At 41.5% G+C, this 15,108-nt stretch overlaps 1 protein-coding gene across 27 annotated transcripts in view; it reads right to left on the minus strand.

Moving 5' to 3' along the window:
* Nucleotides 1-15,108, minus strand: part of ENOX1 (ecto-NOX disulfide-thiol exchanger 1) — a 584,882-nt gene that overhangs the window by 128,583 nt on the left and 441,191 nt on the right. For all 27 annotated transcript variants that reach the window (XM_054665232.2, XM_003954252.6, XM_054665246.2 and 24 more), the window contains 2 exons: nt 12,785-13,018; nt 1,904-2,116 (listed from right to left, as the gene is read on the minus strand). In XM_054665232.2, coding sequence (XP_054521207.1) covers nt 1,904-2,116; nt 12,785-13,018 — 447 coding nt within the window. The remainder of the gene's footprint in view (nt 1-1,903; nt 2,117-12,784; nt 13,019-15,108) is intronic.

Raw genomic sequence — 15,108 nt, forward strand, 5'->3', positions numbered from 1 at the left:
TGTTTAGGCATCCAAAGTGTAGCCTCCAGATAATGTGGCTGGGGCCTTCAGTGCTGCCTGAGGCTGGATGCTCAACACAACGTCCAACATTCAGAAGCCAATTATTGCTGTAAATCTCCACGTCATTTTCCAATTTGGTGGTAATACCAAAAAGTATTTGTAGTCCCACACGCTACACTTTTCTGTCCCTCTCTCAGTTGCTTCAAATATGGGCCAACTTACACCTATATAATGAAGACATTTTGCGTTCTTTCAGCCACATCACAGGGGCATTTTAATAGGTGCCTCTTTCAATAGTTACTGCCAAAGAAAACGAAGTTCTCACCTATTCATGGCTGCCCTCTTATCTTTATTGTTAGAGCCAAGGGTTGAGTCTTCCTTGCCCATTAGGACTATAAACTGCATGGAAATTAGAACTTATTTAAAATTGATGCCAGTGAGCAAAAGATAAAAACATACAGTAATCATTTCACTGTTCAGGCATATGACTTCTTACCATAACTCTGAAGAAAGTGTATTATTAGAATTGTTTTACTATGCTCTCTCTCATTTTTCTCTACTACCAGTTCACTCTTACCTTCCCTCCATCCACTGATCCATTCTCTTCTTCCCTCCTTTAAAAACTGCTGTAAATATTGCTTTTTAAAAATTCTATCCCTAATAACCTTAGAGTTTCTAGACATACACTCTTAAATAAAGAGTCATTCCTCAAGGCTGGTGAATCTAAGTAATGTGGTCTGGTATCAATCTGTGTGAAGACAGAAGTCTTATTTTTCCTATTCCTTTTCTTTAAAGACAGATTGGTCTTATACTGGATATTTGATCACTTATCGGAATTTACACTTGGGAATTTGTTATATCATATGCTACGCTGCTGTAAAACCTGTCTTTTGATAAAGTCATGTAAGATACTTTTACATTTAAGATCTCAGTTTTGCCCTCTCTTCCATCCTATCCTGACAGATACATTATTCCTTGTGTTTGCACTGGTGAAAGAGGTGATAGGCATTTTGGCACACTATATCACAGAAAATAGTACTTATCTTCAGAATGGAAATATACATCCCATATGTCACTACCACATAGGGCCCTGCACCTGGTATGGAATGGAGCATGGCATTGTTACAGTGTCATTCAATGGCTTTTACCAAGCAAGAGAACATCGGCAGCTGTGATGCATGATGCCGCTGTGACATTAACTACAGACACAGATAGAGTGCCCATAAAAAAAATATACGCCCTTTTTTTGAATAGAGCCCTGGGTAATTACCCTGACTATTGTTCTAAGAGAAAGCCCCACTTACACCCCTTCATCATTTAGACTCTGGACTTAAAAAAAAAATCACTGGCATTAAGTAGTTAAGGCAATTTGCTTTCCAAATGAAGAAAGGACAAAAAAATCTCTACTCTTGAGTTGTCCATTTTGACAGCCACAGCTCCCCCAGATAAAAGATCCTGAGGAGTTTTTCTGATAGTACCCTTTTCCTACACAGAGCCTGAGGAAAATGTGTTCAAGTTTGCTTTCTACTGTCAGCACTAGGAGGACATAGGGGTCTGTGCGGACAGCCTGCAGGTGAACGGTGGCGGCCCTGCAGCTATGATATGAACCATGGTGGGTCCAGCAGGCACAGATGCATCTAGCTGCCCTGCCCTGGTGGCCAGGCTTGCTGTTCTGAGGAAAAGCTACAGAAACATTGCTCACCTTGAGAAGTAAACTCTCAGGGCAGGGTCCGTGTTCCTCCAAGTTGCCACAGAACATGAAATAGGTTATGAAGTTTGCCATTCAATATGGAGTAAAAATGGGAAATTATTGAACTACTTACCCCCAAATGAAAAAGTAAAATTAATAAAAAAGAAAAGGCAAAATCACAACAAAAGAGATGGCCCCCAAAATTTTACTTACATTGAGTGAGAATCCCAGTTAAGGCATTTTTAAAATTCTCCTTGGCTTCCTCCATCTCTTGCTCATGGGTGGCTTTTTCATTCATTAGCCGGCGGACGTGGCTGTTGGCCGACTGCACCATGGAATAGAACTGGTTTGCAGAGCGCCGATTCACTTCCCCTCGTTCAATCCAGGAAAGCAGCACTGTGATAGCCTCTGAAAACTTGCTATCATCTGGAAATGGAAAACCACCAAGTACAAATCATGCCAAGATGAGAAAATACACTTTATTCTTGTTCCTCTCAAAAGACAGAGCATAGTCCAACCTAGTGGATATATTTTCAGAACTCAGCAAGTTAGCTTTCCTGAGACTGACCGCCATATCATCACTTAACTTCTCTTTTCCCATCTAACTTCCGGGCACCACAGAACCACTCAGGAGGTTCACACTCTCATCTACCAACTCCATGAGCTCAGCTGTAGGAGATTTGTTCTGGGCATTCTTAGGAATAAGGTACAGCCTCATTCTTCCACCAAACCTTGATTTCTCTTTCTTAAGATGGACTTGAAAAACTGTTATTAACCTACTTGGCCTCTACTTCATTTCTTTGTTCCTTTATCAAAAATATTATACAGTGTTACCAGTTTTCTCATTTATAGAATCAGCTGAGTTAGTGTTAAAATGTGGAAGAAAGATTGGATTTTTTAAAAAGTGTTTGTAATGTATGGTATTGTCCCTAAGGCAGGTAGTAGGAATAAGTCAATTCTTGTTCTACTGTAGTTCAAAACTAATTCCATTTTAGGGCTAATACCATATATTTAATTAGGCTGAAAAACAGAATATTTCCTAATTTTCCACAAAAGAGAACATGTTTCCTGAGGTGTTCCGTGTTTGCTTTAGATGGCTACGGAGAGCCCATCTGAACCCAGTTTGAGATGTACGTGCATGGTGTGGGGGGGATAGGAAGTGGGAAACGAAGTTCCGCCTGAAAATAAGTGATAAAGTCTATTTCAAAGAAAACAGACTTGCCTATTTGGGGATGGTTACTGGAACAAACCCGTGTTGTATGGCTTGGAGGTGGAGAAAAAGAAAGTTTGTGGGTGATTAAGTTAATTAGAACGGGAAGTTGTATGTCAGTTGTTACAACATTAACCAATCTGAGTACTGCTGAAGGCTCATTGCCTACTTTCCAGGCAAACCTGAGGGGAGAAGCCTTTCATTTGTGTTCTGCAATCCCTAGAAAATGTGCTTTAGGGAAAAATACCCTACATTTTTACAAGTAAACTAGGTAGACTCTGAATTCTAAAAATCAGGAGCAAAATTAGATTGAAAGATTCAGATTCTTACCCATTCGTTTAAAAAATACTGAGTGCCTACTGTGTGCCAGGCACCGTCCCCTCCACTGGAGGGGCATGGGAGACATCCTTATGTTGTTTGCATATAAACATACATACACTCCACATGAATAGACAGGGGGAGATGCATGCTTGAGAAAAAGATTTCGTTTCACTCACCAGATTTTAAAATCAATCATTGAGTTCTTATTAGTATCTTACACGTCATACGAAACCTTCCCACCGTTGAGTGCTTTGTAACTTTATAGGGTGCTTTACAAACATCTTTAGTATCTTTTCTCCCAAAGACCTCCTCCCAGACCAGGAGTACAGCTTCCTTAGCATGGCTGCTGCTTGCCCAGGAGGTGTGTGTCCTGAATGAAGGTGGGGCTGAACCTAATTCAAGGTCCTACGGCTGAACTCTGGAAACCTCTGCCTTCCCCAGGAAAGAAAGCAGCTTTTAGGGATGTACCCAGGCTCAGGCACCATTCTAAGTCCTCTCCTGCTGCACAGCAGCCTTCTAGATTTGGGGATCAAAGCTTTTTTTTCTGAGCAAACCTGCCCCCCTGCCCTCACACTTTAACCAGAGGAGATAACTGGCCTGGGAATGCCCACAAAACACCCTGTGAATGACAGACTCAAGTTTCCTTGAAAATCTCAACCCATAGGCACAGAACACACTTACTGAGTATCGTAGCCACTTATACCATTTTGTTAACTCTGGAATTTCAGTCTAAGTTCAACCCTCAGTGAACTCCAGCTGCAATGGTTTCTTATCTCATTTCATGGACCGAAGCGGCTTGTGTAAGATAAAATCTATCACACAACTTAACATTACGTTCAGCCCATGGAGAGGCCCATAATTTAGCATTATGTTTGTGAGAGGCCCACTGCAACCGTTACTGGCAGAATAAATTTTGCCTCCCTCCACACTCTCTACCTCTCTTCCCACCAATATATGTTAGGAGAATGGACCTCAGAACAGACAGCAGAAATAAACCTAATGCTTAGAAGAAATCTTTTTTTCTTCCTCTGAAAAGATAACAACAGAAAAAGAGAACACTGACTTCATGTACTATTTTTCCCCTTTGCTGTGAGTTTCATGTCTACATAACACAGAGAAAGAAAAATCCTTAACATTTTTGTTATGAGCTTTGCAGGGACAGAGTGTAATGCTGTTCACCTCTTTCTGTCATATACAGGTAGTTTTTCCTTCTCTTGCTCGTGGTCGCTTAGTTCATAAATAGACTAACTTTACTATCAGGAAAAAAAACACTTCAATTTTAAAAATGCATGTTTGCTCAAATGCTCTGAAAGCCACATTTTATTGCCCTTCACACCTAGACCTAGAGCACAATAAGTTCACCAGCAGATTACAGTTTCAGAAAGAGGAAACAATATTCTTAGGATTAAGCCACTGAAAATACACAATTTCAAAAGTAAGTAGCCAAGAGATTTTCTAACATGTTAACAAGTAATAGGTGGCAGAATTCCATTAGCCTAAAAGAGGAATATAGTTTCAAAGACTCCCAATTTCATCTTCATTTCTGAACTTTCTGAAACTGACAGGCCGATATATGATTGATGTACTGACATTCAAATTAAATTAAAAAAACATTAGTTAAGGCATGCTTGATAACTCCAGTCAATATTTGTTGCCATGTAAGAAGTGACTTTAATTTATATTAATTAAGACTAAGTCAGTAACTCCCTTTGGATGGCTACAGGAGGATATTGGGAGCGGTCATTTTCAATACTCAACTGTAAATTCAATTTTGTATTCAGTGGAAAGATCACTGAGAAAGCAGAAAACAATATAAACTAATTTAAACAGGATTTAGATTGCAGCATTATTAAAGCTATTCATGTGGAAAGAAATTAACACCGCTTGTAAAAATCACATCAAACATGCACTTATAAAAATTCCAAATACTTTCTGTGAACATGCTCAGGCATAACTCTGAACTGGATGCAGTTTAGAAGCTAGAATGTGCAGATGTGCTTTTTCCACCATAAGAATTGAGAACGATTGGTATATGATGGAGTGAATATAAATCATTTGCTCATTAGAAATTACCCACCGTTTTCTAATCAGGTCCTCACAATGTTAATGCACCTGAGTTAATGGACAGGTCCCTTCACGGGTCTTGCCTTTTTCCCTTCCATCCGTCCGTCCCCGCTTCCTTTGCCAGAGCCCTCTTTGTTAAACAGCACGGCGTGCCTCCCTGCATCTGCTCATGCTGTGCACTTATCCTTGGGTCTCTCCCACTCCTGGTCCCCCTGGTCAGCTGTTATTCTTCCCTCAAGATTCAGCATTAAGTGCCCTTTAATAAAGAAATCTCTTCTGCAACTCTAGGATGAATTAGGTGTCTCTTTGCTATGTCTCCACAATTCCCCGCATATCCTGCTATTAAAGCATTAGTCGCACTGTATGGTAATTGTTGGTTTACAGATCTGTCTCCTGTTTTGAGGGGCTAATATGAGAATAAAATTTCCAAAGACATATTTCTAGACATATTTCTGTCTTCTGGTTACTCTGAGTTTTTCCCTTTGTATTTTATATTTTATTGCATTCTACAGTAGTTCCTCCTTATCCACAGTTTCACCTTCTGGGATTTCAGTTACCCTAGGTCTCAGTTAACTGTGGTCAACTGCAGACCGAAAATAGTAAATGCAAAATTGCAGATACAAGCAATTCATACATTTTAAATTGCACACTGTTCTGAATAGCATAATGAAATGTCACGCTGTCTCACTCTGACCTGACCGGGATATGAATCATCCCTTTGTCCAGGGTATCCACATTGTCTACACTACCTCCCTGTGAATCACTTGGTAGCCACCTGGGTTATCAGATCCACTGTAATGGTACAGCAGTGTTTGTGTTCAAGTAACCCTTATTTGGCTTAATAATAGCCCCAAAATGCAAGAGTAGTGATGCTGGCAATTTGGAAATGCCAAAGAAAAGCCACAAAGTGCTTCCTTTAAGTGAAAAGGTAAAAGTTCTTCACAATAAAGAAAGAAATTGTATGCTGAGGTTGCGAAAATCTAGGATAAGAACAATTTATCTATGAAATTGTGAAGAAGTAAAAAGAAGCTTGTGCATAGTATATATAGTGTTCAGTACTATCCATGGTTTCAGGCATCCACTGGGGATCTTGGAATGTATCCCCCAAGGGTAAGGGGAGACTACTGTATTCCTAATAGATTTGTAGCAATTAATACTGGAAAGATAAAAATGTAATGGTTAAAAGTTAGGAAACATCATAGTTGATAATAAACATTTAAATTTCATGTCAAAGAGTATTTTCACATATGCCATTATCTACGAGAGATAGATGTTCTCATGACAATTAAGCTGAATGATCCCGTTATACTTCAGGCTTCAGAAGTCATTATCACTGGCAATGAAAGTTAAGAGTGATGTCAGATAATCCCACAGAAGCAAGGCCCTCTGCAGTGAGGCACTAAACAGTTTATCAAATAACTCAAAAATGTTTTTGAAAGCATTTTTAATTCTGGGAACGTAATTGCTCTTTAGCTTTGTGAGGAGTAAATAATATTATAATGATACTATCAGATGTCACCACTGGAATCCACGCCCATCTCATTTCATTTCTGGTTATTTCAGACTTTGTTAACCCCCTTCCCTCTCCCTCTCTTCCACATTTATTGAGTACTTGGCACATAGTAGGCATTACAAAACTGCATATGGGAGAACTCTTTGCTATATTCAAAGACCAGGTGCAGGAGCAGTCTTTGTGAGCTTGTTAAAAACACAGACTCAGCCTTTCTCACACCTCCAGAATTGGAATCTGCATTTTACTCCAGGTGATTTGTATGCACATGGAGGTTTGAGAAGCACTGAAGAAAGGACTCAGTGAAGGTCAGGTAAACTGGTTAGGAGCTGACCAAAGTAAGAGATAATGAAATCCTGAAGTGGAAAGTAGCAGCTGAGATACTAGAGACTTTCAAAAGGAATAGATGTGATTCTTAAGAGCTTTGTGAGTCTCTATCCCTGTCCCCACGACCAATTAAATCCCTGTCCCCACAGCTGTCACTTCTATCCAGGAAATAAAAAGGGTTCAAGACTTGGAAATGGGCATAGAGATTACTATAGACCCTTTCTATGGAATGCTGGGCATGAATTACCTAATTCTACAGGGGGTGGGAAACTTTAATTCTTTGGCTAATCTCTGACTAGGCTATTTTACAACTTTGTAGGAGTAGAACATAAATTGTGGCAAACTGATAACAATACAAATAATTCGTCTCTGTAACAATGCAAATTAATTTTTGTTCAGTAGAAAATGTAAATCTTTATAAAGCGAATTCTCCTTTGAAACAGTTTTAACATTTTCTTGGTCTCCTCATTAATTAGTGAGTTAAATAGCATCATTGGCACATGTTCATTTTATATTTGTAAGACAGTCATGATTTCACCGCCACAGTATTCTTTAACAAAAGACAGGGCCCATGCTACAGTCATATCTGAAAGTCCAGGGCATGGCACAAAGTGATGGGTACCTGGTGAATTTTAATTAAACTGATATATAGATAATGATGGGGAAAATAAACCAAATTGGTAAGTGTTTTTTGTTTTTGTTTTTGAGATGGAGTTTTGCTCTTGTTGCCCAGGCTGGAGTGCAATGGCGTGATCTCGGCTCACTGCAACCTCCACCTCCTGGGTTCAAGTGATTCTCCTGCCTCAGCCTCCTGAGTAGCTGGGATTACGGGCATGCGCCACCAGGCCCAGCCAATTTTGTATTTTTAGTAGAGATGGGGTTTCTCCATGTTGGTCAGGCTGGTCTCGAACTCCTGACCTCAGGTGATCCACCCACCTCGGCCTCCCAAAGGGCTGGGATTACAGGCGTGAGCCACCACGCCCGGCTGGTAAGTGTTTTTTCCCTCCCGCTTTGTGTGCACAGGGAGAAGCAGCCCTGAATTTCAGAATAATAGATGGGATAAGAGCCAAGCCAGGAGCACTGAATACGAAACTTAGGTGGGCTATAGTATCCTTATTTACAGCTGGGTCTATAAAGGAACAATGAGGAGACAGGGATTTTATGTTTGAACGGAACGAGGGAAAACAAGGAAGGCATTCTAAAATGCTTTTCTTTCCAAAGAAATGGAGGGACACACACATGTGTACACACATACACACACAAGGAAAGGTATGTCTGTAGTTATCACTGATTTCTGGCTCCAAAGATAGCTGGAAATTGCTCACAGTGTACAGTCACAGAGTCATCTAAGCAGATTTGGAATTTCAGTATGGTCAAAGCATTGCTGCTATTCACAATCCCCAAATTTCTGTACATGTCCCTAAAGAAGTCTCCTTTTCCTGGCTGCTCAATTAACCCCGCATCAACTAACCAGATCACAGACAGCATAAAAGGCTAAACAAAGAGTTAATGTTCCCTTCTACCCCCAAAACACACATGCAATCTCCTTAACTATTTAGTAGCTGTAAAAATGAGAAAATTAAGGGGGCAATATGAAAATGCACTGATTATTCCTGCTTTAGGGTCAAGCAAAATATTTCTAAATAAAACGGCCTATCTTGCCTCTATGAAGGTCAATAACACATAAGGAAATAATTTGCAAACAGGCTCCTATGTTTCATATTTCCCTTACTCTATGAAGGAAGCCTGGCTTTTAGCTAATGGGACAACCACTTGGCTCATAACATTATTGATTTTTACTTTCATGGAACCATAAATGCTGACAACCATCTCAGCAAAATGCTGGTACCACATCTGCCCCTTCCTCCCTCTGGCAGGCTGACATGGGGCTATTCTATATGCAAATCAGAGTCCAGTTCTCTGGAAATTATGAATGTTGATCCCAGGAGGATGGTATTCTTGTTGACACATCAGGAAATCCCAAAGGCCCTGCCTGCAAGGCTTTGTCAGGACGTCACCTGATTCAGAGAGAAACTCTTCATTTCATCACAAAATGAAAGATTATGTGAAGCTTTCTAAGGGGGTACAAAGTACATAAAAACTTTTAAATGCTCTTGCCAAGAGAAATCCCGGTGAATTAGAATATAATCCTTCCTCACTGTCTAATCAATCTCTTCCTTCCACAGTCCAAACACAGGGTTCCTCCAGGGGTGGATGGTCTGTGTTAGACACACTGAAATTCATTATCTCATCTGCCTGGTGCCACTGTTTCCAATAAAGTGTAATTATGGTGTTATTGAGCTCCTTCTCACTTTCTCAAAGCCATGCTATAAACTTTGGGTTTCTGAGCAGTTACTTCCCAGTCGGTCTTCATTAAGTTGAATTGTCTCGGAACAATGTCTGTTTAACCAGCAGGATGCTTACTAATTTTCTTTTTTAGAATTTGTATTAATGTAACAGGCACTGGGTGACTCCATGTCTCAGACACTACACAAATACAACACAGTGTTACCTCTGGTTTCAGAAGGTCAAGTAGCCAGTGAATGGGATAACCTGGTCCCAGAAGATCCTCCCTCTCTCACTCCAGCACTGCCCATCCGGGCTGGCTATCTCCCCTGTGACAGCACTGTGCACTTCCCACATATAACAGGAGGATTATTATATTTATTATAATAGTGCACTATTATAAGTGGCAAACGCAAGGTGATTTGTTATTGCCTGTGTCACTCAAGACACCTAAACTCTTTGAGGCAGGGGCTTGTTCACCGTTGTCCTTTCCACCACTGGCTAGGACAGCGCCAGGCATATGGTAAAATGCTGATTAATGAATACTTCTTGAGTGATTGGAAGGATGGCTGAGCACACATCACATCATTTCCATGTACATCTGGTCATGCCCAGTAGAACCACTGGCCAGAAATTCAACGTGCTCATAGATCCAAATAGCAGAAGAAGAGAGAAAAGAATTATTTTACTGAGCACCTACTATGTGCACAGTTTTAGCATTGGACAGGACATGGAGAAGGCCTTGTGGGTCATAAGAAAGACTTGGTTTGTACAGATTTTGCTAAATAAAGCTGATTTTCAAAGAGAAAATTGTAAGAATAAACAAGTATGATATAAAATAGAGGAAAAGTATCTGTAATAAATCTAAGTAAGATTTCTCAGGGGAGGAAAAAAATCAAATCCAATTAGGTATTTTCAGATTGCATTTCCATTTCCTTTCTGACACAGATTTCTTTACCTTAGGTATTGACTGTATTTTATGTCCCCACATCAATGAAATCATCTTCAGGCAAACAGTGTCCTCAGCTCCTCCTGTCTGGCTTTGCAACATTATAAGGAGCATGGAGTGGATTTCCTCTCTAAGGCAGCCAATTTCCTAAGCAATTAAATGCTGTTTATATTCCAAACTCTATGCTTGGGTTGAAATTGTCAAGCTTGATATTACCTGACTCTTGCCTAAGATGTATCCCCAGCTAGTTCATTCTACTGTAACAGCCATCTATTAAAATTTCCAATCTGTTCTTTCCTCAAGGGATCACACAGTACTTGGCAAAGGTACAGCTTCTGAATTCTGCAAATTATACTCATCTATATAAATATATACTTTTGAAATGGCAAGGCTTGCAAATTACTTTACCAAATTGACATCCCAATCTGTTATCCTCTAAAAGGAGCGGCGAATGCCACATACTTCATACGTGCGGAGACACTTCTGTACTGGGTTCTTAAAAACAACATAACTAGATGATACGCTTTTATGAAATTCCTCCAGGAGGTCACAGATCAAGGTACAGTTTTTGTCACTTCTAGGTGTGGACAAACTGAATACAGTCTGTGTAGATCATAATCTGATACCACAATACATTGGATATTAAAGAAAAATTATTGTTCCAGTGAATACTCCTTGTCGAGAACATTGCTGCTGTATCTCATTTTGGCCACTCCTTGTGGTTTCTAGGCTGGAGGGAAAAGTGAGATGATATCTGTATCTGCACTGCATATGCCCTTTATTAAAGGCACAGCCATGGCCTATGTATTTACATCAGTAAGACATGGTTTCTCAAAGCAGCAGACACACCACAAGAGCATCAGCAAGAAGCATTCCTTGGTTACGGTGTGGGTATTTCAGTGGCAGCTGCAGTTGATTAAGGATTCTCAAGCCCTGGATGGGGGATGAAGATTGGAAGCACAGCACCCCCGCTGCCACCTTTTTTTTTTTTTTTTTAAAGCATAGAATGTCAACTTCCTATCTTCCTAAAATAGGTGTTAGGCAGCTTTTCATACATTTTTTTTAGTGAAAACATCCAATCCACTTTATACACTGCCAGCAATACACCAGCTATGTTCTAAAACACTTGAAGGATCAATCACATCCCTCTTCTCATCAGAAATCTGTTAATGGCTTCTCCACTGTTTATGGAATAAAACCCAAATCCAGCAATAGCCTTCAGGGCTCTGCCATCTGGCCCAGACTGCCATTCCAGCTTTACCTCACTCTAGAAAGGCAGCTTCTATGCTGAATTCCTTTCTGCTTCTGTGGGTTTTTATTCTTAGGTCTCCAGCCTCTAACTAGAATGCCTTTATGCCTCTTTCTATCCTGGGGAAAAAAATCTTATTTATTCGCAAATTTCAAATTATGCCTCCTCTATAAAGACTTTCTTGACACTTTCATCAACATTATTTGCACTGGCCCCTGAGTCCCCAAAGCATATTGCATTTACCTTGGTTGACAATCATGCCATTGACTTGGTATTACAGTTAATTGTTTATCTGTAGACACCTACATGTGGCCAGCAACTGTGACTTACATTCTGTCATCAAATCCTGACAGTGCTCAGTGACCTCAGGAGGGTCTGACCATCATTTGCCTGTAAAATGCCCATATGTTGCTCAGCTCACACAACTTTGGTCAGTAATAGAACTGAATTCACATGTCATCCTAACTTCAAAATCTGGCATCACTGTAGTTCACGGGGGCAGGTACCAGAGCCTTCCTATGTCTTTATTTCCCACAGCATAAAACACCAGGGAGGGCCTCAGAAAACATTAGAAGAAATAAAACATACTCTCTTCTCTTGCTAGTCATCCTGTAAATGTTGCATGTGTCCCTTCAACTGCATCTCTGAAGACAGGGATCCCATTCTATGTTTCTTTTCTATCCTCGATGGACCCTAGTACCATGTCTGCTGTTTTGCCTGAAGAAGGCTTTAGGAGTCTGGTAAACATGCACACTCTATAGAGCTGGAGGAACACTAAGAACGCCCCACCAATGGCACAAATAGTTGCTGGCTCATTAAACACTGGGTCAGAAGATAATAGCCTGCTTTGGGGACCTTTCTGTCCCCTCATTCAGTGAGTTTTGTTGAGTGACTGTACATACACTTTTATGGAGAACATGGGTGAGCATTCTGGAAAGGGGCAGGGGTCTGTCCCAGGCAGAAGATGAAGCCCAGGTGTCTGCAGCTTCCAGGAGACCCCCCAGCTAACCCCACCCCAGCTCTGTAAAGAGTCTGTGCTTACACCAGACTCTTACAGCCTTCTTAAGGCATAGTAGACATTGTGCTGAAGGGACAATGGTGGAGGCAGGAGAAACGCACAGGGTTCCGTGTCTGGGGATCCCTGTGGAGGAAGAAAAGCCAGCATGGGTGGCCCATACCTTTCAGCTTTTCAGCCAGCAGAGCGGCTTCGTGCTCCGAGTAGTGCATTATGGCAGGCGGGGATGGGGGCCTGAGCCGGTCCTCCTCCAGCTTGCGCCGGTGCCGCTCCTCCCGGGCACGCATCCTCTGCTTGCATTCCCACTCATAGAAGTCATCCCTGGCCTGGGCAAAGTCCACATGAAGGCGGCCTGAATCCTTTTTGTCGGTGCTAGACCCTAATCGCATCCTATAACCTGAAACCAATGGAAACTCTGGTTACACCGTAATGTAACAATGGCCACGTTTTTGGTCCAGACCTTCAAGGCACGCTTAGGCAAATGCTCACTTATTTCTTGGCTGTCACTACGGATACATTTCCCATAGGAAGCGGGAAACAATTATCCTTTTCCCCAGCAATCTTGAAGCTCTGTAAAGTTAGGCCTATTACAGGTTTGGGGATAAACACACCTTGGAGAGCTGTCTCAGAGGGCTGCTTACCCATCTTCCAAACCAGTATCCCCAAGAGAAGATGATCTCAGGAACTAGGGTCTTATCATGATCATTCCTTCTTCTCCCTGGCTTCTAGGAAGCTCAGAAACAAATTTGGCATGAAGCATTTTTTTTCTCTACCTTTTTATGGCCTTGGTTTTATTATATTTTCAGTTTACTATAATTCTACTGTATAGGTGAAATATGAGTAAATAAAGAGCATCTATGATATTTAAAAAGATCTACAAAGTGAATTCCAGACACCTCACTCACAGGTTATTGCTACATTCCCCCAGAAAATGCTGCTGCTCAATTCTCTCTCAGCAGCTGCAAAAGCCACAATTACCAAGGCAATTTTGCAATGCTGTTTTATTTCCACTTATCCTCTGGGGCGCGCAGGAGAATATTTTACCTTCGATCAAGAGGCCTCGCCGCTGCCTGCCTCACAGCCCTGCAGCACCTCATCTGGTATGCAGCACCACACAAATTGTTCATGTAATATTTTAAGGCCACAGCAGCCCCGTGCAAGAGCCCAGAGCTAGACAAAGAAAAAAATGGGCCTGGAAATCTTTGGGGGATTCACTGTGAGCTACCCAACTTAGATAAAGATTATGAGCAGAAATTTGATCTGAGAGATCAACACTAACAGAACTGAAACCAGTCAGCCGGCCTAACTTCAAATGAAGAAGAGTTGACTTTGAGGTTGCTCTTCAGTTTGGGGTACTCAGATTTTCAGAACATAAATCCAGGTCCCAGCAGAGACACAGCTGCTGGGGGCTGCCAGAGGAGAGAGCAACATAAGCACTTTTCCAGTATGGGGGCTTTGCAAATGAGATACAACTGTAAAATGCTAGGCTGCACTGTGCTGATGTTCAAGATCTCATGGTAGATTTCAATGGATTATTTTAGCACTTGAGGATAAAACTCAGCTGAAAATCTCTGTAGAGGCTGGCTCCTCCCCAGGATGCCACTTCACACCTTTGAAAAGTTACAAATAAGATATTGACTTCACATCTGGTTTCTGTGATGCCATGGAACCCTTCTCACTGCTAGATTTTCAAGTGTTATCTAAAAATGGGAAGACATAACAATACCAATCAAAAACAAATACATCTAATCACAGATGTGCAGAATTAATGCAAAAGCAAAATGTATCTTGGTTGTGGGCCATGGGAACTTAACAAATCAGCAGGCCACAGTGATACACGCATAACAGCTGAGCAGGCAGGACTGTTTAAACTGGCCAGCTATCCCAACTGGCCAAGCACCTTTCCCCTGCTCATGTCCAGAGAAGCAGTTTTCAAACATTTCTGGCTCCAGAAACACCCTCACTTTCACAGAAAATCATCATTAAGGACTTAAAAGAGACCCTGATGAGGCTGAGTCTAAAATTAGCTAGGCCTTCAAACGTGAATGTGGTCCTAAAATTAGACAGGCCTTCCAGCTGGGCTTGGGCTTGCTGGAGCCCACAAACAGGAGGGGCCGCCTGACTTCCTTCCTGCCTTTCCAGTTAATTGGCCTTGCAGATCTTCCTGGGACTGACGCTGCAGCCTCTCAAGGGCAGGGAGGCAGAGTTAGGAGGCTCCTCTGCACCCAGGTAGGGAGGCTGGAGGTGAGGCCTAGCTGTCTTCTCCTCCTACAGTAATGGGGCAGACCAAGGAGCAATCAGAGACTTGCTGAGAGAAGCAGGACCAGCACCCAGGCTGGAAAATCATAGGATCAAGGTATAATCAAGGAGCACCTTTCATATGCTTAAATTTGGGACTGTTCATCGTTGTCAGTGTCTTATGAGGCTTCTGATTGGGTGTGAACATTGTGTTGTATTAGTATTGAAAAGGGCCTTTGATTTACTCTA

The sequence above is a fragment of the Pan troglodytes genome, chromosome 14 (assembly GCF_028858775.2).
Source record: "Pan troglodytes isolate AG18354 chromosome 14, NHGRI_mPanTro3-v2.0_pri, whole genome shotgun sequence".
Taxonomy (NCBI): Eukaryota; Metazoa; Chordata; class Mammalia; order Primates; family Hominidae; genus Pan; species Pan troglodytes.